Source organism: Triplophysa rosa, linkage group LG25 (genome assembly GCF_024868665.1).
Source record: "Triplophysa rosa linkage group LG25, Trosa_1v2, whole genome shotgun sequence".
NCBI classification, from domain to species: domain Eukaryota; kingdom Metazoa; phylum Chordata; class Actinopteri; order Cypriniformes; family Nemacheilidae; genus Triplophysa; species Triplophysa rosa.
Genome location: NC_079914.1, coordinates 10,249,262 through 10,271,541, shown reverse-complemented (window position 1 = coordinate 10,271,541; position 22,280 = coordinate 10,249,262). Strand labels below are relative to the sequence as shown.

At 38.6% G+C, this 22,280-nt stretch overlaps 1 protein-coding gene across 1 annotated transcript in view; it reads left to right on the top strand.

Annotated features, from left to right (window-relative positions):
• rabgap1l (RAB GTPase activating protein 1-like) overlaps positions 1 to 22,280 on the top strand; it is a 69,374-nt gene that overhangs the window by 35,310 nt on the left and 11,784 nt on the right. Inside the window, exons 14-19 of the mRNA XM_057325288.1 lie at positions 11,239 to 11,352; positions 12,189 to 12,263; positions 12,911 to 13,036; positions 13,653 to 13,796; positions 16,361 to 16,402; positions 20,640 to 20,768. Of these exons, the coding sequence (XP_057181271.1) occupies positions 11,239 to 11,352; positions 12,189 to 12,263; positions 12,911 to 13,036; positions 13,653 to 13,796; positions 16,361 to 16,402; positions 20,640 to 20,768 (630 nt within the window). The remainder of the gene's footprint in view (positions 1 to 11,238; positions 11,353 to 12,188; positions 12,264 to 12,910; positions 13,037 to 13,652; positions 13,797 to 16,360; positions 16,403 to 20,639; positions 20,769 to 22,280) is intronic.

The following is a 22,280-nucleotide window of genomic DNA, read 5'->3' as shown; positions in this document are numbered from 1 at the left end:
TCTTTCTGGGCTTGTCTCCTGCCACGCTCTGGCAGTCTGCTTTTGAACAGACTTTATAGCATGCTAAACCATTTGCTGTTGTCTACTTTCAATGTACTTTTTTGTTGCTGCTCCATCCTGTTATGGCAAGCTAATATAGAGATTGCATTGACAAAGTCCAGGAACTTTCCAATTAGACAGGAACTGCTTTAGACACCACCGCATTTGAGTCAATAGTGCAAATTAATACACCCGGAGAACTGGTGTAAAAAAGGCTCATGAATGAAAACTACGAACATGAGTGATACTAAAAAGACTTTTATGCATGTTCTACAGTATATTTTTCAAGTGCTAGATTCTTTCGTTCTTTAGTTTTTTGAGAATTTCTAAATAAAATCAGAAAAAAAATATTTCCTTTTTTATTTTCGTCTATTTAAATTCTATTTACAAACACACAACACACAGTAATGGTCAATAACCTTAATTTATTTAAAGACATTTGTGATGGCACATGATGATGGCACATTGTGTTTGACAGTCAAAAAAACTAAATGTGTAAAAACAGACTATTTTTGCTTCAGGTTCTGAAGGGTTAATGAACTTATTTCAGTTTATAGCCAATGTAGCATTTCTAATTTTCGTTTACTTCTAGGTTTTCAAATAATATAAAGGCATATATATATTTTATTTGATTTCGATTAACAGAAATGTTTTCATAGTTTAAGTAGAATTTTCATTCAACTTATGTATTAATGTCATTTTTTAAAATATTTTAAAATAAGTAAAATTTGGATACAATTCTATTTTAGATTTCTATACATTTATTTATTTTATTACAGTTTTATTTAATTTACTTTTTGTTTTTGTAACTTTCATTGCTAAATGCAACATTCAAAAAATTTTTTAGTTTAGGTTTTTCAAATAATATAAAAGCCTATATTTTATTGGATTTCGATGAACAGAAAAGTTTTAATAGTTTAAGTTTAAGAAAACTATAATAACATGTTATTCTAAAGAAAGTATTTAGTTGTTCATTGAGAACCACTGTTTTTGAGATTTTTAACCAAAAATGATTCATACCTCTCTACAACTATCTATCTTAGATAATACTTTTTACGATCCATTAAAACATGATGGACAAAATCATCTCACATCATCTTACATCATTTTCATGTATTATGTTGTCATACTTTGTTAAATACCATTTTATGGAGATAAAATAGGATGCAAAATCATTCCATGTGGACTGTTATAGTAAGTACAAATAAGACAATTTAATTCCCTCCGGACCGGGAACACACACACTCACAGGCGCACCACGCACACAAATCAGTGTAGCAGTGTTTACCGACTTCTTCCATCAGGTAAAGAGCGTAGATAAAATGTTGCCGTGCAGCCCCACGAGCGTGAGGCTTTGCTTTGCCGACGCAGCTTGACTTTTTCTTGGTCTATCTGTGGCTTTTTGCATTTTGTTGTATAAAAATGCAGCACTGTATTTAACAGAGAGTAAACGCAAGTACGACTAGATGATGCAATAAATATGATAATTAGCATATGAAGAGTTCATTTGCAAAAAATAACTTGTTCATAACAAATGTTTTTATTGGGCATTCCAGTTAATATCAATGAAACTGCAGTTGGGTTCTTTTGATTAAGTAATAATATAAAATACAGCTAACTAACACAATAAAAACATGATTTAAATGAAGTAAAAAAACTGAGTTATCAATCTTTGGAAATAAACTCATATTTTTGCAAATAAACTCGCATAATATAGAGTTGATTTGTTATTTAAAGTGGTTTTTAATGTTTATTAAATTGCACCGGACCTTTGATGTTGATGAGAATTCAGATTTGGACCATTGAATGTAAACTTTGAGAACCTCTGCACTAAACGTTGCCTCTTTGTCAGACAGGTGCTGTTCGGTTTATTGAGGAAGCGAGACACATTGAGCAAAATTGTCAAGTTGATGCCTTGTTACAAAAAGCAGGTCACCAAGAACAATGAAGGATCCATTTGACACCATTTATTCCTTATCAGTCTCCATTCACAGCCCCTTAATTCATCAGCCACTTTATGAAAGCACCTACTCCCCTCTGAGACGATGGGCTTATTACCAATAATCTCTGTGGGTTCGGCTAGATCCGTCATGGTTTTATCTGCTTGACCTGCGTTGAATCATCCCTCCACACTTTTTTATAGGAAGGCTCTTCTACTTTTCTTTATTTGAGTGTTTGAGTGGGATTGGTTGTTCATTTGAATAAAGTATCGACAGGTTGAGACTTCCTGTCAGCGGTTCACAGAGTTTTTTTTTTGTCTCGCCAGCCTCCAAGTCTTGTAGCTATGGCAACTCTGGAATCATAATTCGAGAGGACTCTTGAAAGTTTTTTTTAGGTTGAAAAATAATGGCTTTTAAAATAGAACGTTCTCCGCTTATAACATCCATATGCAATGCGATGGTGAAAAGTCAAAGCGGCAATCTCTTCTTAAAGGGATAGTTTGCTCAAAAATGCCATTTACCCTTATGTTGTTCTTTAGTGGAACACAAAAGGAGATATTTTGAGAAATGTCTTTTGGTTTTGTTTCCATACAACGGAAGTCAGTGGGGGCCAGTGTTGTCTGGTGACCAACTTTCTTCATAATATCGTCATTCTGCAGAAGAAAGTAAGTCATACAGGTTTGAAACGACATGAGGGTCAATAAGCAAATCATTTTCATTGTGGGGTAAAATATCCCTTTAATAACCTAACTGTCTCAGTTCTCTGGGGTCTGTAATCTTTATGTTGAAAGGTCATAGAGGTTAGTTGACACATCCACAACATCTTCTCCCGGATTCTCTCTGGGACTGCATTACCTATAAACCTTCATAGGTCCTCTCCCGGTTGACCTGATGTGCTCCATGCATCCACCACAGATTGCTTTGGGATGTTTTTGCTGGTCTTGCTGGGTCGTGCAATAGTCAATGAACCCCTGTTCACTGATCTGTAACCTATATACCCTTTTCTTTCATAATAGAGAAGTTTATGGCCCAAGGTATGAAGGGCACCTTCCATCTAGTGCTCGGATCACAAATGGATGTGTATGGAACATGTGCTGTCCCCAGGTGAAGGGACAAATATAGCTACCGTTCATGTGTGCTCGCATGATGGCTCTATAGCTATCTGTGTACTTTCATATTTGCCCATAAGTGCGCCCCGTGAATTAGCATGCAACACATCGCTGACAATTAAAAGAACAGCGGCGGGATGTTGACAGACGAGTTAACGGTCTGTCCTGAGGACCAGATGTTGCGGGCCCTCGGGAGACCTAGAACTCTTACAACAGCCATGACGGAACTGAGGCTCTCTGGTTTTTAATGAACTTTGTGACATAGCCGCGGCATCTGATGAATGTTTTAGGACCTTGCTTTGCGTTACGTAACCCAGGTAATTTGAATGGTTGAATTTTCATTTTGTTGACATGGGATACTTCAGACATCTATCTTTAAAGAGGTAATTCTTTCATCATTTGCTCATCGTCATGTCATTTCAAACCTGTATGACTTTCTTTCTTCTGCAGAACATGAAAGAAGATATTTTGAAGAACGTTGGTAACCAAACAACATTGGACCCCATTGATTTGTATGAACACAAAACCGCTGAGCCATTTCTCAAAAGATCTTCTTTTGTGTTTTACAGAAGAAAGGAAGTCATACAGGTTTTTAACAGCTTGAGGGCGAATAGTCGCCAAGTGCATTGGATCGACTTTGTTTGTCGCTTTTTAGCTGTATGCCATAGGTTAGCCGTGGTTTGTGTACGCGTGTGAGATCTGTTGATTCGCGGTGTGTTTTCGAACTGTGACACAGTTAATAACCGACCGCCACACACGGCGCAGACATGCATTATGCATGAAGAAGATTAATCTGTCTTGGTGCTTGCAAAGTGTTGAGAGCACTTCAGCCTTTCTTCCTCTCTCGCTCTCTTTCTTTCTCTCAGCTCACCTTCTATTTTTATGCTGCAAGGTTGGTTGTTGTGATCAGGCTAATGCCGCTATTTGCCAATTTCAATTACGACCCCCTTTGAACTGCGCCCGTTCCACCCCGGGGAAGAAAGAGGGATGGTAATATTCCTACTGTCAATCACGTGTGATTTTTCTCTCTCCTTTTTTTGCTTTGCTTTGTATTTTAACCTCTACCGTCCTATGGTTACTTATAGCCTATTGTAGAAAAGTTAAAGAACACATGCTGTACCACAGAAAACTATTTATTTTTGCTCTTAAAGGAGCCATGTGGAGATTTTAGCGGCATCTAGTGGTGAGGTTGCGAATTGCAACCAATGGCTTACTACACTACGGTGTCTCTCACAGGACAAAAATGTTGCCGCGTTTTCACTTCTTTGCCGAAGGCAAAAACGTATTCACGAAACGTGCTCTGTAGAGCAGTTTGTCCGTTTAGGGCTACTGCAGAAACAACATTATAAAATCCATGTAAGGGGACCCGCGGTGTATGTAGATAGAAATAGCTCATTCTAAGATAATAAAAACATAACGCTTCATTGTGCAACAAACGGAAATCAACTTGCTGCCAAAAATGTTTGCAATTTATTTGATGTCGCGCTTAGCACAGCATACATGGTCAAACGTGTTTGTTTCATCTGTAGTAAACTAACAGCTCCAGGTCATGAAATCCATTTCCGCAGACCCGGCTTGACCTAGAAGGTTCGTATTACAGAATCACGAAAGATGACAGCACCATTCCGATCCCCACAGTAACGTTTAAGGCTCCGTTCACAAGAGATCGGGCTTTTGATAGCACATCATGCCACTTATTCTCTCTGTTCTCCGCCGGCGGACCGGTGTCGTGGCCAAGAAATGGGTCAGCTCGCCCCGAGTGGAGCTGTACAGACAGCCCCTCTGAAGTCAAACCAGCGCAGATACAAGCTGACTGGCTTAGAACCTGGTGGGAGGCCCGGCTCAAACTTCACAGGCTTTGTGTGCCCACCACAGAGTGACAGAGTGAGCCTGATGGCAGCTTCTTGAAGACGTTGTGCTTGTCTCGCTCACTGTGCCTCCGCACCGGCTTGTCAAGCAACATTGCTCAGTCCGACTAGTGCTAATGTTTTTTTTTTGCTGTCATCTCGGATATCAGAGCGATACAGTCTGTTCTTGTGGGAGTCTCTGCTTTGAGCTTTAAGCCTGGCCGTTACTGTGACCCGACCGACAGGCTGCAAAGTTCTAGGATGTGTTGAGGTACAGTACTGCCTGTCACATGCGGGCGTGAACAAGATGAATGAAGGCCCCGTGAGGTTTGTGTGAAGTTGTGTGCATTGTGAGAAGAACATATTTGTGGATGCCCCTTTGTGGCAGCTTATTTGTTGTGGCACGTCTGTACCAAGCATACTGTATATTCAATCTTATCATTAATATATTCTGATATAATGTTTTTTTTACATTTATATTTACATTTAGTCATTTAGCAGACGCTTTTATCCAAAGCAACTTACAGATGAAGGAAACAATGGAAGCAATTGGAACAACGTAAGGACAACAAAAAGCATAAGTGCAATAAAAGAAAATTGGTCTCACACAGCCTATCACAGTATACAGAGCTAAGGTTTTTTTTAGGTTTATATAGATATATTTGCATTTAAAACAGAAATATGTATTTTTATATTTACTTTCGATTGATATTTAAATACAGTAACTGTACATGGTACGTAATGTGTTCATATACATATACTGGGGCTGGACAATTTATTGAAATTATTGAAATATTGCCATTGTGCATATTGCAGTTATGTACATAAAAACTCAACATTTATGTACTGCAACAGTAAAACACTTTCAAAAGTTGTAATGATGCCCTTTTTTCCAAAAAGAATTTGAAAGTTGTGTTTTTTTTGTAATTTTCATCAATATATGTGACCCTGGACCACAAAACCGGTCACAAGGGTCAATTTTTCAAAATTGAGATTTATACATCATCTGAAAGCTGAATAAATAAGCTCTCCGTTGATGTATGGTTGTTAGGATAAGACAATATTTGTCTGAGATACAATTATTTGAAACTCTGAAATCTGAGGGTGCAAAAAAATCTAAATTTTGAGAAAATCGACTTTAAAGTTGTCCATCGGAGGCACTGTAGCGGGCCGTTGCTAAGAAGAAAAAGGTTTTAACACGCTCTCTATTGTCTTACTGCTGTAATGACATTGTGGAGAGTATATGAACCCCGAAAGGAGAAATTCTAAGCTTTACATAGATAACAAACTTGAGTGTGTAATTCCCAAAGAGCGGGCAAGTTTTAAGTGTGTTTCCGGCCATTTTTGTTCGCGATTTTGCTGTATGCACTCGTAAAAATAAAGTTTTTATATATTTACGGTAGGAAATTTACAAAATATCTTCATGGAACATGATCTTTACTTAATATCCTAATGATTTTTGGCATAAAAGTAAAATCGATAATTTTGACCCATACAATGAATTGTTGGCTATTGTTGGCTATTGCTACAAATATACCCGTGCTACTTGTGACTGGTTTTGTGGTCCAGGGACACATGTATATAAATTTAAATAAATATATTTTTGTTATATTTATATATTTTTTAATTTAATATTTAATAAAATTTAAATTGATTTTACACACTTAAAACATTGTTGTATCACTTATCGAATTGCATTGTCTAGCAAGTTATAGCATATTGCATTTTTCGATAATTTTGTGCAGCCCTAATATATTCGCACAGAAAGATGTATAGCTAATATTTGTTTTTATGTTTAAAAACTATTGTTCTATTTAGTATACAACACATATAATTTTCATTACAACATAATTTTGAAGAGCAATTTTGAAGCCTAAAGTGGGCGGAGTCGGTCGTCGCCATCTTGGCAGCGCGCGTCACATCCGGATAATAAAAAAGGGCAAAAAGGCAGGACGTGGGTGGAGTTGAGGTGCCTGGTTGGTGAAAACACTTTCACTCAAGTGTCCACGCCCTCAATTATGCTAAATTCACCATCCTAAGAGTTGTCATGAAGGGCAAAATCGACCAAAATCATTCTTTGTTCCAGACTGTTAACATGTTTTTCTCTGCTTTAAAGCTGTATTTATAGTTACCGTATCGGCCAAAAGTGATGTCCGGGGGCATATTTGTACAACATTTGCTTTTAATTCCCCCTCATATTTGATGGATATGGTACAAAAAAGGCCCAAGTACAACAATTCGACATGAATGTAGTTTTTATTCCTCCGTTTAATATCTTTAATATGTTCTTTTTTCATAGTTAGACATCAGTTTTGGCCAGTTTGCTGTACATCAGTTGCGTATTGAGACAAACCCAGCGGCACCAAAAAAACTTCCACCCGTGTTGGCTCACACCCAGAGGTGAACCTGCCTCAGATCAATGCCCTTGAAGGACGTTTGATTACTCTGACAAATACGAGCGGTCTAACCCCATGTTATTCGCACCCTCAAACCCAGTCAACAGCAGCGTTTAATGAAATTCAGCCATCCAGCATCTGCACGGGTGCAATAAAGTTGCTTCCCCAGATTTAGATTCTTCCCCATTTCCTCTCCGGTCTCCTCGGTTCGCTATTGCCGGGACGCGCAGATGTTTAGTGGCCACATTACCATTCACAGCCTGTATCTCTGGCTTTATTTATGAATACCATTTGTCACTAACTCGCTGTTTATGAGGCAGCATTTCATTTCCACGCGCGCTGTGAGAAAGTGAGAGAGCGTCAGGCGGCTGGAAGGGAGAGTGTGCTGGAGGAACAGTAAAACAGTCCGCTGAGCTCAATCATACACCCTAGTGTGATTAACCCCATACTGTGACAAAATTACAGCTCTGAGTCTTTTTGTTGCTGTCGCAGGAGAAAAATAACAACAGTTGCCAATATGGCTTTTGCTCTGAAAAGGCCGAGCTTATATTTTCCCCACGAAAGGTCGTTGCTGAGCTCTGTGTGACTTGGATTCACATGGGCCTGTCTTATATATTCAGCAGTTACTTGTTAAAGAGAGGAGCGATGTTCAAAATAAGTCAGCAAGTAACCTTTTAGCATCAAATGCATTGGCAGATATCAATACGGTCACCCGTATATTAACAGTGTCTGTTTATTACAGGTTGTGGGGTGGGTGAGAATTATAGAGGGATGTCCAGACGTGTCTAGCCGGGGCAGCTGTTATCTGTGTCTCCTCAGCCACAGATAAAGGGCTTCTCTCTTTGCTCTCTGGACATTTACTTGGTGCAGCCAGAGATGTATGTCCTGTGCTACCAGACCGCTACAGCATCTACCTCATCTACCTGAAGATAAGCTGATGTATTAAAGCATGCCACAGATTACATAACAGTTCAGCTGATTCAGTGACCATTTATTTATAGACCTTTGTTCCATACGGAGGTGTGTGTTTGCTCTCGATTAACGCATCAAAAGGTTATGTGGATTAATATTAAAGAACAAGGTCATCACGTGCGCTATGGTAACCGTCATGGGACGGCCTTTATAGTCTCGTTCTCCCTTGTGGAAATGAAGCGGGTACACAAATGATGTGCTACCTACTGTGCTAGTCAGCAAGAATTCATCTGTATCTTGTGTATGGAAAATGGCAAAAGATGAAGCTTGCATTATTCATTGTGAGTATTAAGGATCGGTGTAATTTAAAGCGAATACACCATCATGATATACCCAGAACTTTTTTTAGTACAGAAGGTACTATGATCCTAACTAGAACTGAAGCAATAGAGATGAGTCATTTAAACTTAAAAATATAGTTAACTCTACTCAAGTTTTGTCATTTTAACGTTGTTCTGACCGACTATCTAATGTGACTGACTTGCATAGGGTCAATAGTCATGTTGTCTCTGTATAAAATGAAACCGAGCAGACCCAAAGGTTACCGAGGCTACTGAGAAAAGAGTCTTTTTATAGTCTGATAAGTGTCAATGGGCTTTTTAAAGCCATAGGTGGGCACTGAGACATACACATCCATCAGCCAGGTTTTGCCCTCCCACAGCATACATCATAAAAAGATCAATAAAAACTTTCTGCAGTGTCCTCTCTGCTCCTTTTACCTTCTGTTCTCTGTATGCTATATTTGCTCAAAGAAAATAAAGCTTGTTTTAGGACCATATCACATTTTTCATATTGCAACATCATTTCCATGTCATTTAAGCTTTTTTTTTTACATAGTTTTCATTTCTGCAATATGTCAGAAAGTTTCGTTTTTATTGAATTTTGATATATTTTTAATGCTCTTCTATTAGTTCTACAGAATACAGTAAAGATGCTCTAATCCGATTTTAAATTAAACTCATTTTTGAAATACAGCAGATTATTTCTTAATCAAGTCTCGGTGCAAAAACGGGTCTCAAATTTTTCTAAACATCTTTTGAATGTGGCCCTGCCTGTGAAAAGTCATTTTTGTGTGTTGTACTGTTTTTACAAAGTCGTTTACATAATGTAAAGAATATTCTGTGCCAACATATGCATGTCAAAGAGGTAAACTGGTGTTTGCTAACTTGTGTTTTTTTTTGTGCAAAATAATGAAAGTAGCCTCAGTCAAATCTTTCGTTTCGGTATTATAAAAATAACTTGAGGATTATATCTCAATTTATCACACAGTATAATCTATCATTTAAAGCGATAAATCATTTCTATTTTGGTCAAATTATGGCTATTACTACTTTGATGCTCCTTGTTCAATACTTAGATTTTGAGACTTCAGGGTCACACGTGATAAAAGTTTGTCTTTAAAATGCAAATATCACTACTGTCCTTCCGAAACCTTGTATGTCCAAATTCGCTGTTTATCTGGAAATGGAAAAACACTGACAACGCAGTATGCAATCATTTAAAAAGCACAACATTGACTATCACTTTTTAATACTTTTTATTGGTTACATATTTGCAAAACCCAGTAACAAACATACAGGGTGACTAATAATAATGACTTATGGCCAAAATAAAAACACAATATAGAGATGCAAGGTTTCAGAAGGACAGCAGCGATATATGGTATGTAATTGTTTTAGTTTTGGTGTGAAATATGTCCCAGAAAGGTTTGCGAGATTTATCCCACAATCTCATTCCACAACCTTCACACTCATCTGCCTTTATTTTACCCACCCGTTAACAAACCGGCATGCGTACCATAAAACAGGTGAAGGGGGGTAGAAGCCTGTCCTCTCTCTCCTGCGTTAGTTGACTAATGATGCCTTTAATTAGGCCCGACACATGCTGTTAATTGAATGCACCTTATTACAACGCAGGCTGTCAAAGACTTTTCCGCAGTCTCCGTCTGATACTGTCACGGATCTTTTCACTGATCAGATTTGTTGAACCTGCCTCATTTCTCTAAATAGGTGCCCTCTGATTTTATGTGGTTCAGTGCAATATAATGACTTGTGGTAAAGTGTCTATAGAGATGGATAGTTGCTCTGAGTGGGCTGATTATTATAGTGAGTGCCTTTTTATATCGCATGGAAGCCAAGCGAAACGAGTGAGCCTCAATGGCTCTTATTGGTTTGCACAGAAAGTGAATTGAGGAATCAGAAATGCTTTGATTTGCTCAGCTGGTTTTCTGATGTGGCTCTTCTGCGTCTCAGCGGTCAGCATTCAGCTTGTGGCAGAGCTCATTCTCACCAGCCCACCATTGTTTTACTTCTATGAAACAATAGATTTTTGCGAATTTTTACGGATTTTTTTCATTTTCATTTCATCCTTTCAGCTGCTTCGTCTCGGATTCGCTCTCGCGCTCTGTTCTTGTTTTCCATCACACGTCTCAAGCGCGGTCTGAATTTGACTTGTTAATTCGATTTGCCGTTCAGCTTTGAAGAGAACAGCGTGCTGAGTAAGACGCTTGCTCGCGCTTCCTAATCTATCTGAGCACTGTAAACACTTCAGTCGTGGTTATTCCTTCACTCGAGGACACTTCTTGCTGTCTTTTTGACAAAATGCACATTTTCTACTCTCTCGCTGTCTTAAGTCGAGCTCAACCTTGTGTTAAACAGCACAGAAAGCGCGAGTGTGTGAATGTTTGTTGAATGTTTGTTGTAGATGCAAGGAACGTGGCTTAGATAACAGACTTTTTAGTATTTATCTATAATAAATCATATTTTTATTATATTAATGCATTGGACATTTGTGGCATGTTCATGACACGAACATGAATCATTCCTCCAGTTTTGTGGCTTGTGTGCTTTATACCATTGTCGCTTGAAGAAAGAATAATAAAAGAATGGTATATAATAAAACCGATTGTGAAATTCTTTGTATTGTTTTTTCACAGGACTCCGCCCAGGAAGCTGGCATCACCCGAGACATCCATCGCACATTCCCCGCTCACGACTACTTCAAAGACCCCGGCGGTGATGGCCAAGACTCTCTCTATAAGATCTGCAAGGTGAGCTGAATGCTGTGCTTTCTCCAGCCGTGACTCATTCTAGCCGTTCGCTAACAAGCGTCCTTCGCCGCTGCAACATCTCTATTCACTGACCTTTTGTTTTACTGTAATCCTAATGGCCTTGTTGTGTATACAACAACACGTGTGATGTACTCGTCTCTATGCACCCTATTATTTGTTGCAAATGCGAGTGCCTGAAATCTAGGTAAATTAGTGCAGTTTTCCTATACACGCATTAATACATGAAATATTCATTATCATTTGCAATTAATTAGCATTTGCAACTGTGTTTTTTCGCAAAACTGCACCTTTGAGGCTAGCAGGAGGGAGGAAAGCAGACAGTGGACGAGAGAAGGGGTGGGGAGGTTCTGTTCCCTCTTAAATCTCTTTTGTCAGGAGTCTTAAGAGCTTCTCCATCAACTGATTGGCACGGGCAGATTAAAAGGCTCCTAAATAGCGCAAAGGACCTTCAATCCAGCTAATCTTGAAGACGAAACCTCACTTTTCAGAGCAACACATTGCCAAGAACATTTAGAAACAGAAACATTATACTTCACTTCAAAAAACATGCATTTGACACCGTACAGTAACTCCACAAAGTTCTGAATTGAATCGAATACATAGCAGGAAATAATGTGGGTGGACTTGATTTTATTATCAGGATTTGATTGGATAGTAAGAGGTGAAACATGTTAGACATATTATATTATAGGTTGGTTAACATAAAATGTTTTGAATAACATGCACTGATAAAAATTTCAACAGTGATTCAATGTTGTCTAAAAGCTGTATGTCAACTGAATCATAACATGATCTGAACTGTCATTTGTCCACAGGCCTACTCCGTGTATGATGATGAGATTGGATATTGCCAAGGCCAATCATTTCTAGCAGCTGTTTTACTTTTACACGTGAGTATTATGCAAGCTTTGAAAAACATAACACATTCTTTATTGCATTCTCTTAGTTGCCACAGGGGGCGCCCTAGCAGTAGCGCAAACGGTTTCTTCTACAATTGAATGAAAATGAAAAGTTGGAGGAGCTGTTCATATTGTCAAAGCTAGCTACTACGACAACAACACATGCAGTCGAATGCCACAAACATTTGAAGGAACTTGAGTTTAGAGCTAACAGAATCTGTGCGAGACGTTGATAAAATGGTTAATTCCATCAATTACAGATTACGAACGCTGCTTAAAATTGAGTTTTTGTTTTGCCTTGTATTATAGAGCGTTTGGGGATTTCTATAATGTAGTGTAAGTGTCTTTCCCATGGCCTTGCCCAGAAAGCTCATGAGCTGTCAGGAATATTAATGACCGAGCCGTCTACCTGCAGGAGCCTGTTCAGCTCCGGACACACACGCTGTCTACGTGATTTAATACCCCGCTCTCTCTCCGTCTCAAACACACAAACACACTCCCTCGCCGATACCGTCACTGCGGTAGACGGGCAGGATGACATCACACCTCATCATGTGACAAGAGATCACCTCAAAGAAAGCAGAAACCATGGCGTCCTTGCAATTCAAAATGAACAAATGTAATTTTACCTTCTGTAGATGCCCGAGGAACAAGCCTTCTGCGTGCTGGTGAAGATCATGTACCACTACGGCCTTCGGGAGCTCTACAGAAACAACTTTGAAGACCTACACTGCAAGTTTTACCAGCTTGAGCGCCTGCTGCAGGTTTGGCCTTTGAGTTGATCTCCTTATGCGTGTGTGTGCTTTTTAACGTCCTCATTTCTCTGCTTTTTCTTTTTTAGAATCGCACGCATCTAATACACCTTTACTGAGAGCTGACAAGCTGTGTGTGTGTGTACGTAAAGGCCTCGGCGAGTTTAAGTGCCGAACCTCTTGTAAGCTGTTAAACCCAGTCCGTCGGTAAATGGGTTTTAATTTTGTGCTGAAATGTAATTAGATCTGAAGTAACCATCTTTCAGCGCTAAACCCAACCTGGTTAGTATCGACGACCCACCCGACGCAAGAGCGTTAGCATCGATCTGTCTCGGTTAGTCTCCTGCCATGGAGGACGTGTAGTACGACAACAAACTCCCTGCAAGAATTCCCATCTCACTCGCATAGATCAAACATTGCAATCTTTCCCAAAAAGAAATACAACTTCCAGCTGTTAGTAGTTCACAGAAAGAAATGAAAATGATAATTTAGCCAATTTTTTGCTTCAGCTGTATACAACTATATTTTTGATTGAATTGTTACCGCTTACACAATAGTTGTTTTAATAAAGGTTCTTCTTTGGTTTTCGTTCTTTCCTTTAAAGTGTTTTTCTTCTTCCTGTTTCCAGGAACAGTTGCCGGACCTGTGGTCTCACTTCCAGGACCTGAACCTGGAGGCCCATATGTACGCGTCCCAGTGGTTCTTAACGCTCTTCACCGCCAAGTTCCCTCTCTGCATGGTCTTCCACATCACCGACCTGCTCCTGTGCGAGGTGACGCTTCCTCCTAAGATCACATCATCACAGGAACACCGTGTCCTAGCGAGGCGCCACGTGAAGTTTCCGACGTCGAGTCAGAACGCATTTGATTGTTAATTTACAGCTGTGTTCCTTGTTGACTTTGTCTGGTTAATATGAAATCGAATTAGCATAAGATTATCGAGTGAGCTTGGTTTGGACACGGTGTAACAATTTTGTCAAGCAGTGCAAGTTTAATGCGAGTTTAATTTGTTTATAAGGATAATTAAGCAGGTAACACATGATGACATTTGTATTTTGTTTATAAATAATGCGAAGTTATGTTGCTGGCATCAGGCGAGCACATAAAACACAATGAAAAGTTGAAAGGCTTCTGAACTTCCCGATGTCTTTTTGATTTCCCAAAGCAAGCTTCTTTGACTTCTTAGAAATGGGCTTCATGTCTTCTGCAAGAAACGCTTTGACCCCTGTGCTCCTCCGAGAGCCTTTTCTGTTATTTTACCCCCATCTGTTTTTTCCTTTTCCTTTCATTCAGCGTCTGCGGTAGCCCTAGGCGCTACAATTAAAAGTTTCCACGGCCTGTCTCAGTCAATGAGTTGCATGATGAGAATCTGTTAGATCCATGCAGGACTCTCTCGTTCTCATTTTCTCTCTTCTTGTTCACCTGTGGGTTCACCTTTATGATTATAATCATACAGAAGTATTCTTGCATTTTAAAATGGATTGCAAAGGAATCGTAAATAGACTGCAGGTCTTCGAACACTATTTTAACCAATTCGTTTAATTCACTGCACACTGTCTAAAGACAGATTGCATAAAAAAGTGTAGAAAATGTATTCAAAATTAGGGCTGTATAACAATTAGTTGTGACTAATCGTATGCAAAATACGAATTATAATATTAAGAATTATTTACATGTGCACATACACTTTTATTAATATACAGTATATATATTTTATATTAATTATAAATATAAATATTTATTATATAATGTATATATTATATAATGTATATATTAACGTGTGTATATAATAAATAAATAAATATATACAGTGTGTATATATATATATATATATATATTTGCCCTTGGGATTATTTCTGATAACAAGCAAAAGAAACCGAGAACAACTGTTACTTGGCTAAACTTGCCTCTGCGAGACCGCCGGATGTCAATGTCCTATACGTTTTTTTTAAAGCGACAAAACTACAGGACCCATTCAACAAATTGTTTATATAATCAAATTAACACAACAAAATTCAACAAATCGTTTATTTAATACAATTATTATACAGTAAGATAATAATATAATTAAATATTAACATAAATTATATAAAATATAAATTGTTATATTATTAGACATTAGCCAGACCGATAAACAAACACAGACCGGAAGTTAACTGCAGTCCAGGCGCACGCGTCCGATGAAACGGTCTTTACAGAATTATTATACATAATACACACACGCATATATTATGTAAACAAAAACTTTTATTGTGCATATGATTAGTCACGACTTATCGTTGTACAGCCCTATACAAACTGTTAATGTAATTCGGCCACAGTATTATTACTGTGTTAAAGTTAAAGGGATAGTGAACCAAAAATATCAATTCTGTCGTTATTTATTCTCCCTCATGTGGAACACAAAAGAAGATATTTTGAGAAATGTCAAATGGTTTTGTGTCCATACAATGGAAGTCAATGGGGGTCAGTTTTGTTTGCTTACGACATTCTCCAAATATCTTCTTTTGTGCAGAAGAAAAAAAATCATACAGGATTGGAATGACAAAAGTCAATGAATAATGAAAGAACTTCACCTCCAGTCCTGAGTTTTTGCTGATATAAATCTTTGCAGGTCTGTAATTTATACCCATCTAACTTAACAATCATCTCGGATAAGCTTTTTTTTGTGTCTGCACAGCCAAATTGTATAGTTATAAAGCTACCGAGAAAGACTAGAAAGTCTTACTAAACGCAGTAACCCTCCACCCCCTCCTGAAATTTCCATTCAGCCCCCTAGCGCCATCTAGAGCCTGCCATAAAGCGACTGGCACCGGCGCCTGTTATTAATAGAGAACGCTGGATATTTTTAGCACAGTGTTGCCATGTAAGCGGGTTGTCTAAGCGATGCTCGAGACGAGTGTTTCCATGTGGAGCTGACTTCAGCATCGCTTCTGTGGAGCCACCTGCTCCCCTCTGACACACACCCACCCCTCCCCACCTGTCTGTCCTTCACAGCGCTTCAGCCTGTCTGTCAGTCCACCGAGCCGAGTGTGTGCACGATTGTTTGCCTCTTCCCGTGTCACTCCCACAGTTTGGCTCTCATTGTAAGATTTGAGCTATTTTAGGAAATGCAAATGCATTCAACATCTCGCATCCCGCTTTCTAGTACAGGAAGACGCTGCAGCTATTATCAAATGTTATTGTATTGTTGTTGCAAAAAAACAGCTTCTCGTGTGGCCTGTACAGTTTCTTTGGGTGTTGTAGTGGAGGTTCAGAGATTGAATCGTTCACGTGAATTGATTTGTTTTGGGTGTTTACTGTCCTTATTATTATTCTTTTTCCCATTTCTTTACAGGGGTTGAACATCATCTTTAATGTGGCGCTGGCTCTTCTAAAGGTACTACAGCTTACAACACTTACATTTTTTCTTTAGTTTTAATTTGTTTGTAGGAAAACCCAGCATGTACTTTAGGGTTCCTATGGCCATGGGATCTGGAAATGTCAGGTTAAGTCTGAATTTGTTCATTTCCAAAAAACATGACATTTTTAAAAGGAAAAAATATCTGTGATGGATATTCATTTTTTTCAGATGTACAATAATTATCAGACATTTCTCTTTCCGAGTGAACTCTCTTTGCGATGTTTAACAGTTATTATCCAGGGATCATTAACATCTAGAAACTTCATTTGGATTCATGTAGATTTTACCTGAATGGCTTAAATATATTATTCTGCATCTTGAGAGATTGAAGTGGGAAATATTTAGTGTGTCTCCCTCTGCTGGAAAGAAGCAACATTGCATTTTCACCATTTCATACTTATGAGAGACTTTTCTAACTTATTATTATTGCAATTAAACTTCATGTTTGCTAAGCAATATCAAACAAATATATTTACACAACAGTCGTGCAATGCCTTGTAATGGTCATGTTTCAGTTCATGAACGTGTATTTATTGGAGTTTGCTGTGTCTTATTTTCAAGTGAAAATCACTTTATGAACCCATAAAGCATTTTCTTTAAGACCATCGCTTATGTGCAAGACACATTTACACCCAACTTTCTTACATAATCATTTTTCCTAGTACACCAGAAAACTGACACTTGACCAGAAAGCCACAAATGCCTTCGTGCATTTTTGGATCTTTGTGTGGTTATTGATCGCCAGCGACACGACAGATATGACACAAAATGCAGCTCTGGGTCATTGGTTTTGCAGCGTGATACAGCTATATCGATATGCTGTAGCACTTCCCATAATGCAGTAAGACATAAATTTACAAACATAGTGAATTTGAAATTTCCTGAGATTAAGCAAAGTCCCATATTAGTATCCATATACCCAAAACCCGATGTTTTCAGCTTGCTGTGCGATTTACGAAACAGTTCAACTTTATTGGTTGGGTAATAATATCTGCTGCAAGGTTTTCCAACAGCCTTGTGTTCTCAGCACAAATACATTAGCTTCATCCACAAAGCCACACCTTCGTGTAAGATGCAATGGCAGGATGACAAATGATGCTATTGCAAGAACAGGCTGCAGTGCCCTAAATGTGTCCGGGCGAACCTATAGAGAAGCCCTGAATGTATCTACCCATTTAATGTTGAGAAATAGACTCCACTTCTCTCTTCTGTAATTACAGCGGATGAGACGGAAAAGCAGCACTTCTCTGGTTTCTTAAAGAATCCAGGTGTTTTATTAAAGAGGAATTAGGGAGAATATTTGCAATTAAATCCCTAAATAAGTGCTAGTTTTAGCAAATCTCATGGTGCTTGAATAACACGCCTGATGGGATGGTTTTGTATTATGGATGAACGCACGGAACAAACAGTGTTTATCATGTGATTAGTTGTGACAGATGTTCACTCGCTGTATTTTTAATCAATGGGTGGTATAACAAACAGACACAAGATTACAAATACAACAGATAAAAAAATTAGGGCTGTCAAAACGATTAATCGCGATAAATCGCATCCAGAATAAAAGTTTTTGTTTACATAATATATGTCTGTGTACTGTGCATATTAATTTTGTATTTATTAACACAAAAACATAAACATACATGTATATATATTTAGGAAATATTTAGATGTATTTATTTATATTTACCAATAATTGAAATTATAAATAAACGTTTATAAAAAAAAATTGTATAATTTTCTTAAATATATGCATGTATGTGTATGTGTTTATTAATTGAAAATTAATATGAACACTACACAGACATATATTATGTAAACACAAACTTTTATTCTGGATGCGATTAATCGCGATTATTATTATAATAAATGTACTTATGATTAAATAATATTACATATCATGTAGACAAACAGTTTAAACAATGGTATAAACAAAGAGTAGTGTAGTATAAAGAAAGTGTAATAATATTTTATATGTATTTCAGTAGGGCATTGAGTGAGTGAGGGAGCGAGAGAGAGAAAGAGAGAGAGGGGCGAGCTTGAGGGGGTTGCACTTCCTCACTCTTATTGGCTAACCATTACGACATTCTCCCCGAAGGATAACCGACCCCCTCCCTTTTTCTCCCTCCTCTCTCTCTCTCTCTCTCTCTCTCTCTCTCGCACGGTCTGTTTATCCACATGTCCCCCTGCTGTCTGCATCTTCCTCTAGCAAGCACACAAACAGAGATTAGCATTTAGCATGATCTCGGCAATGTCCACTGTCCATTCGTCCACTGTCTTGCGTTCTCCGCCAATGCCCCTCCTATCTTTCTCTCATCATCGCACTCCTCCCTTCCCTCCGTTCTGTTGCCGTTTCTAGCATCGACAGCATCTCTGTTCGCGCCTTTCCTCTCTCCCTCTCTCTCTCCTGCACTCGCTGGCTTTTCCCTTCCATCACTGACTGGCCAGAGAAGGAGGCGAAGCTTTTTAAAGGCTTGAGCTTTATCTGAGAAGACAACCATCATCTTGCCTGAACCACACCGGGCCGTGCCACCCTCATCGCACAGATGGACCTTTTGGATTTTTTGGGGCTGGTGCTCACTGACGTTTCCTTCGGTAGGACGGCAGCGGTGGTGTTGTGGGAAGTGTAGTCCCTGCTGGATGTCGAAGCGCTGCGAGTGCAGTTTTTAAAGGATTTGAGAAGCGCTTTTGGATGTTTGTCTTTGATGTGTCATGATCAGGAATGTGGACTCTCTGAGGCGCTTTCATCCTGGATTCATCCACGGCGGGGGCTTGTCTCGGTTCTAACGGCGTGCATGGCTTTGAAGACGAGCAAAATACGGAAGACCCTCTGCCTGTCATCTCTCGCCACGACCACGCGACTCCCCTCCAGCTTGTTGCCAGGCAACAGATTGCAAATTTGAGAATTCGGGAGGAGCCGGCCAATGATAACGCAGGTTGAAGCATTTTCCTTGTTGTGTCTCTCTGAACTACGTGAACCCACAGCTCGGTTGTCCGTTCATCTGAATGCAACAAGCTAGGCGTGGTCTCTCGTACTTAAAATGGACCAGAATTCCCTCTGCAGGTGCGATTTTGTGTTTTTTGACGCACGCCACGTGCCCACGCTCGTCTCATCATGACCGTGTGACACCTGCGTCAGCGAACATTTGAATCGACCACCTGGACTGACCCGAAACGGTTTGAAGTTTCCAAAATTGGGAACTATCTCAGGACTTCAACGTGGCTGACCACAAGTCAGCCCCAGAGCCTCCATGGGAGGACGCCGCTGGGGATTCCAGAGATTCAGAGGAGGCTCTTTCACCTCTGACCCCAGAGAAAGACCCTCTATGGGCTCCTATGCCGCCCGCGGTGAGGAGGTTAGAGGAAGGAGGCGCTGCTGGAGAAGACAGGGCTGGGATGGTGAACGACTGCACAGATAGAGTCATGGGGATGCTGGGCATGGGTCACCGTCTGTTTGTGCCTCGACTCCTGGCGGTGAGGGATGTGAGCTGCGAAAAGAAGTCATGACAGCTTTTCAATGTGATTTTGTGAATTTATGCGTAGTGGCACGGAGAAGCGAAGTGAACTTTTGTTTTGAATTGAAGTCTGCGTAATGTAATGTAAATGCCGAGGACTCAACAACTGCTTTTCTTTTTGGTTACTGAACAGGTGTAAAGCAGGTTGTAATATGACTTTTTAAGGTCTAAAGTTTGATTACTTTTTATTTTAATTTTTTATTTAATTTAATTTGATTTTGCAAATGATGACATTTACATTTATCTTTTTGCTCAAACTAGATTTCAACTTCTTTAACACAAACGCAGTTTAAAAATAGTGGTTTTACTGTTGCTTGGTTGGGAAAAATCCAAAATCATAGGTTTATCTTTTACTCAAAAAAAATCTGTCATTATTTGTTCACGCTCATGTTGTTCAAAATCTGCATATGATACTTTCTTCTGTGCAACACAAAAGAAGATATTTTAAGAAATGTCTCTGTGGTTTTGTGTCCATACAATATACTGTAAGTCAATGGGGGGTGAACGGTTTTTTGTTACCAACATTCTTCAAAATATCTTTTGAAAGTGAGAAAGAAAGAAAGTCATACAGGTTTGGTATGAGAAATGATGAAATTTTTATATTTGTTTGAACTGTCCCTTTACCTTCAGTAAATACTCAATTGGCGTGTTTATACAATGTAAATTGAGTTACCCTGTTTTGATTTTGTTTCTGCATTCAGACCTCCAAGGAAGACCTACTTCAGGCCGACTTTGAGGGTGCTCTGAAATTTTTCCGGGTCCAGCTCCCGAAACGCTACAGGGCGGCGGAGAACGCCCGGCGCCTTATGGAGCAAGCCTGCAATATCAAGGTAGGAACCTGCTCAAAAATCAAATATAAAGGTTGGAAAGTTTAGCGTTGCTGTAATAATTCAAAATGAACATTTCTAAGATATTATAGATTTTAAGATTTAAAGATACAAATAATAAAAACGGTTATTTATTTAGACTACAAACAGAAAACAAAACACTTATTATATTACATTTTTGTGATACATAGTTTTCATTTAAAACTAAATCAAAAAATGTTGCTTATTATAATATTGTAAGTTATTTTTATTAGGATGAAATGTATTGCGACAGAACACGACATAGTATTTTGTTTTACATTTTAGCAATTAAGTACAAGAATTCCTTGTATATTTGGACACTTTATATAACACAATTTCAAGTGTCTTTATTTCAATAAAAGATTGTAAACTCAAGGTTAATATTTGGTTTTGTGGGTGCTGTGCAATGATATACACTGGTGAACATCATAACTGTTAGTATATTGTGTATTTAGCATTGCTGTATCAACCAGCATCAGGACAAGAACTGTCTCTTTAAAAAAATGACTCAAATTGAATGTGAAGGTATGAGAAATCTGAACGCTGGCACACTGTTATTCAGAAAATACAGAGACCTTGTCTTGAGGGTTCCTGCTGTTTCAAGGCTGCAGAGGCAAGATGGTGTTATGGCTCAAGGATAAATACCCACAATCCTCATGGTTTTTATTGCCTCTAAGGCATGTACCACACGGGTTAGTGCCCCATCTGAACCTCCATGTTGTGTGGGGTTTGTTTTGTAGACACGAGAGCAGGGGTTAGTTGTTTGTTTGTTTATGTCGCTGTGTTTGCCTGCACAGGAAGGAAGGAAGGGTTGAGATCAAGATGATGTTGTGATTATCCCCTCTATTAGTTCTGTCTATCTGTGCTTGTCTTTTTTTACTGTGATTAATAGCAGGATTTACTGTAGCGCTGTTGCGTACTACTGCACTACAGTCATTTTATAATGCAGCGTGCTAGACCGCTTCGTATGATTAATGATACGGTTATAACCGTCATCCTTAAAAAAAGGTTTTCCCAACATTGTGGCAATAGAGATATATTCTTAGATAAAGACAATACGCACTGTATCTGTCTGTTTAAGGTGAAATACTGTCGTACAGCTTACTGCATATTACACAAAATGAAAGGTGTATCTCATGAAACCTATCAGGAACATGACCTGATTGTTTTTTTATCTCAATATCGAAAGAAAGGAAATATCAAGAATATTTTTGCGACCAGTGCTTTTTTGGCTTTGTGACATTTTTTATTGTAATACAGTAAAAACATAATAACGTAGAGAGAGTTTAATTAGAATGCTTATTTAGATCAGAAAATGTGCTTAATTATAAGATATCTATTATATAGAGTTAAAATAAACATGACACAAAGAATTTTCATTAAAAAAAAAAATATTAGTCCTACTAATAGACATGTTTTAAATGGAAAAAAAACATTTTAAAATTTTTGCGCTTGAGATGAAAAACAATCTAGATATGTTTCAGTACAGTATTT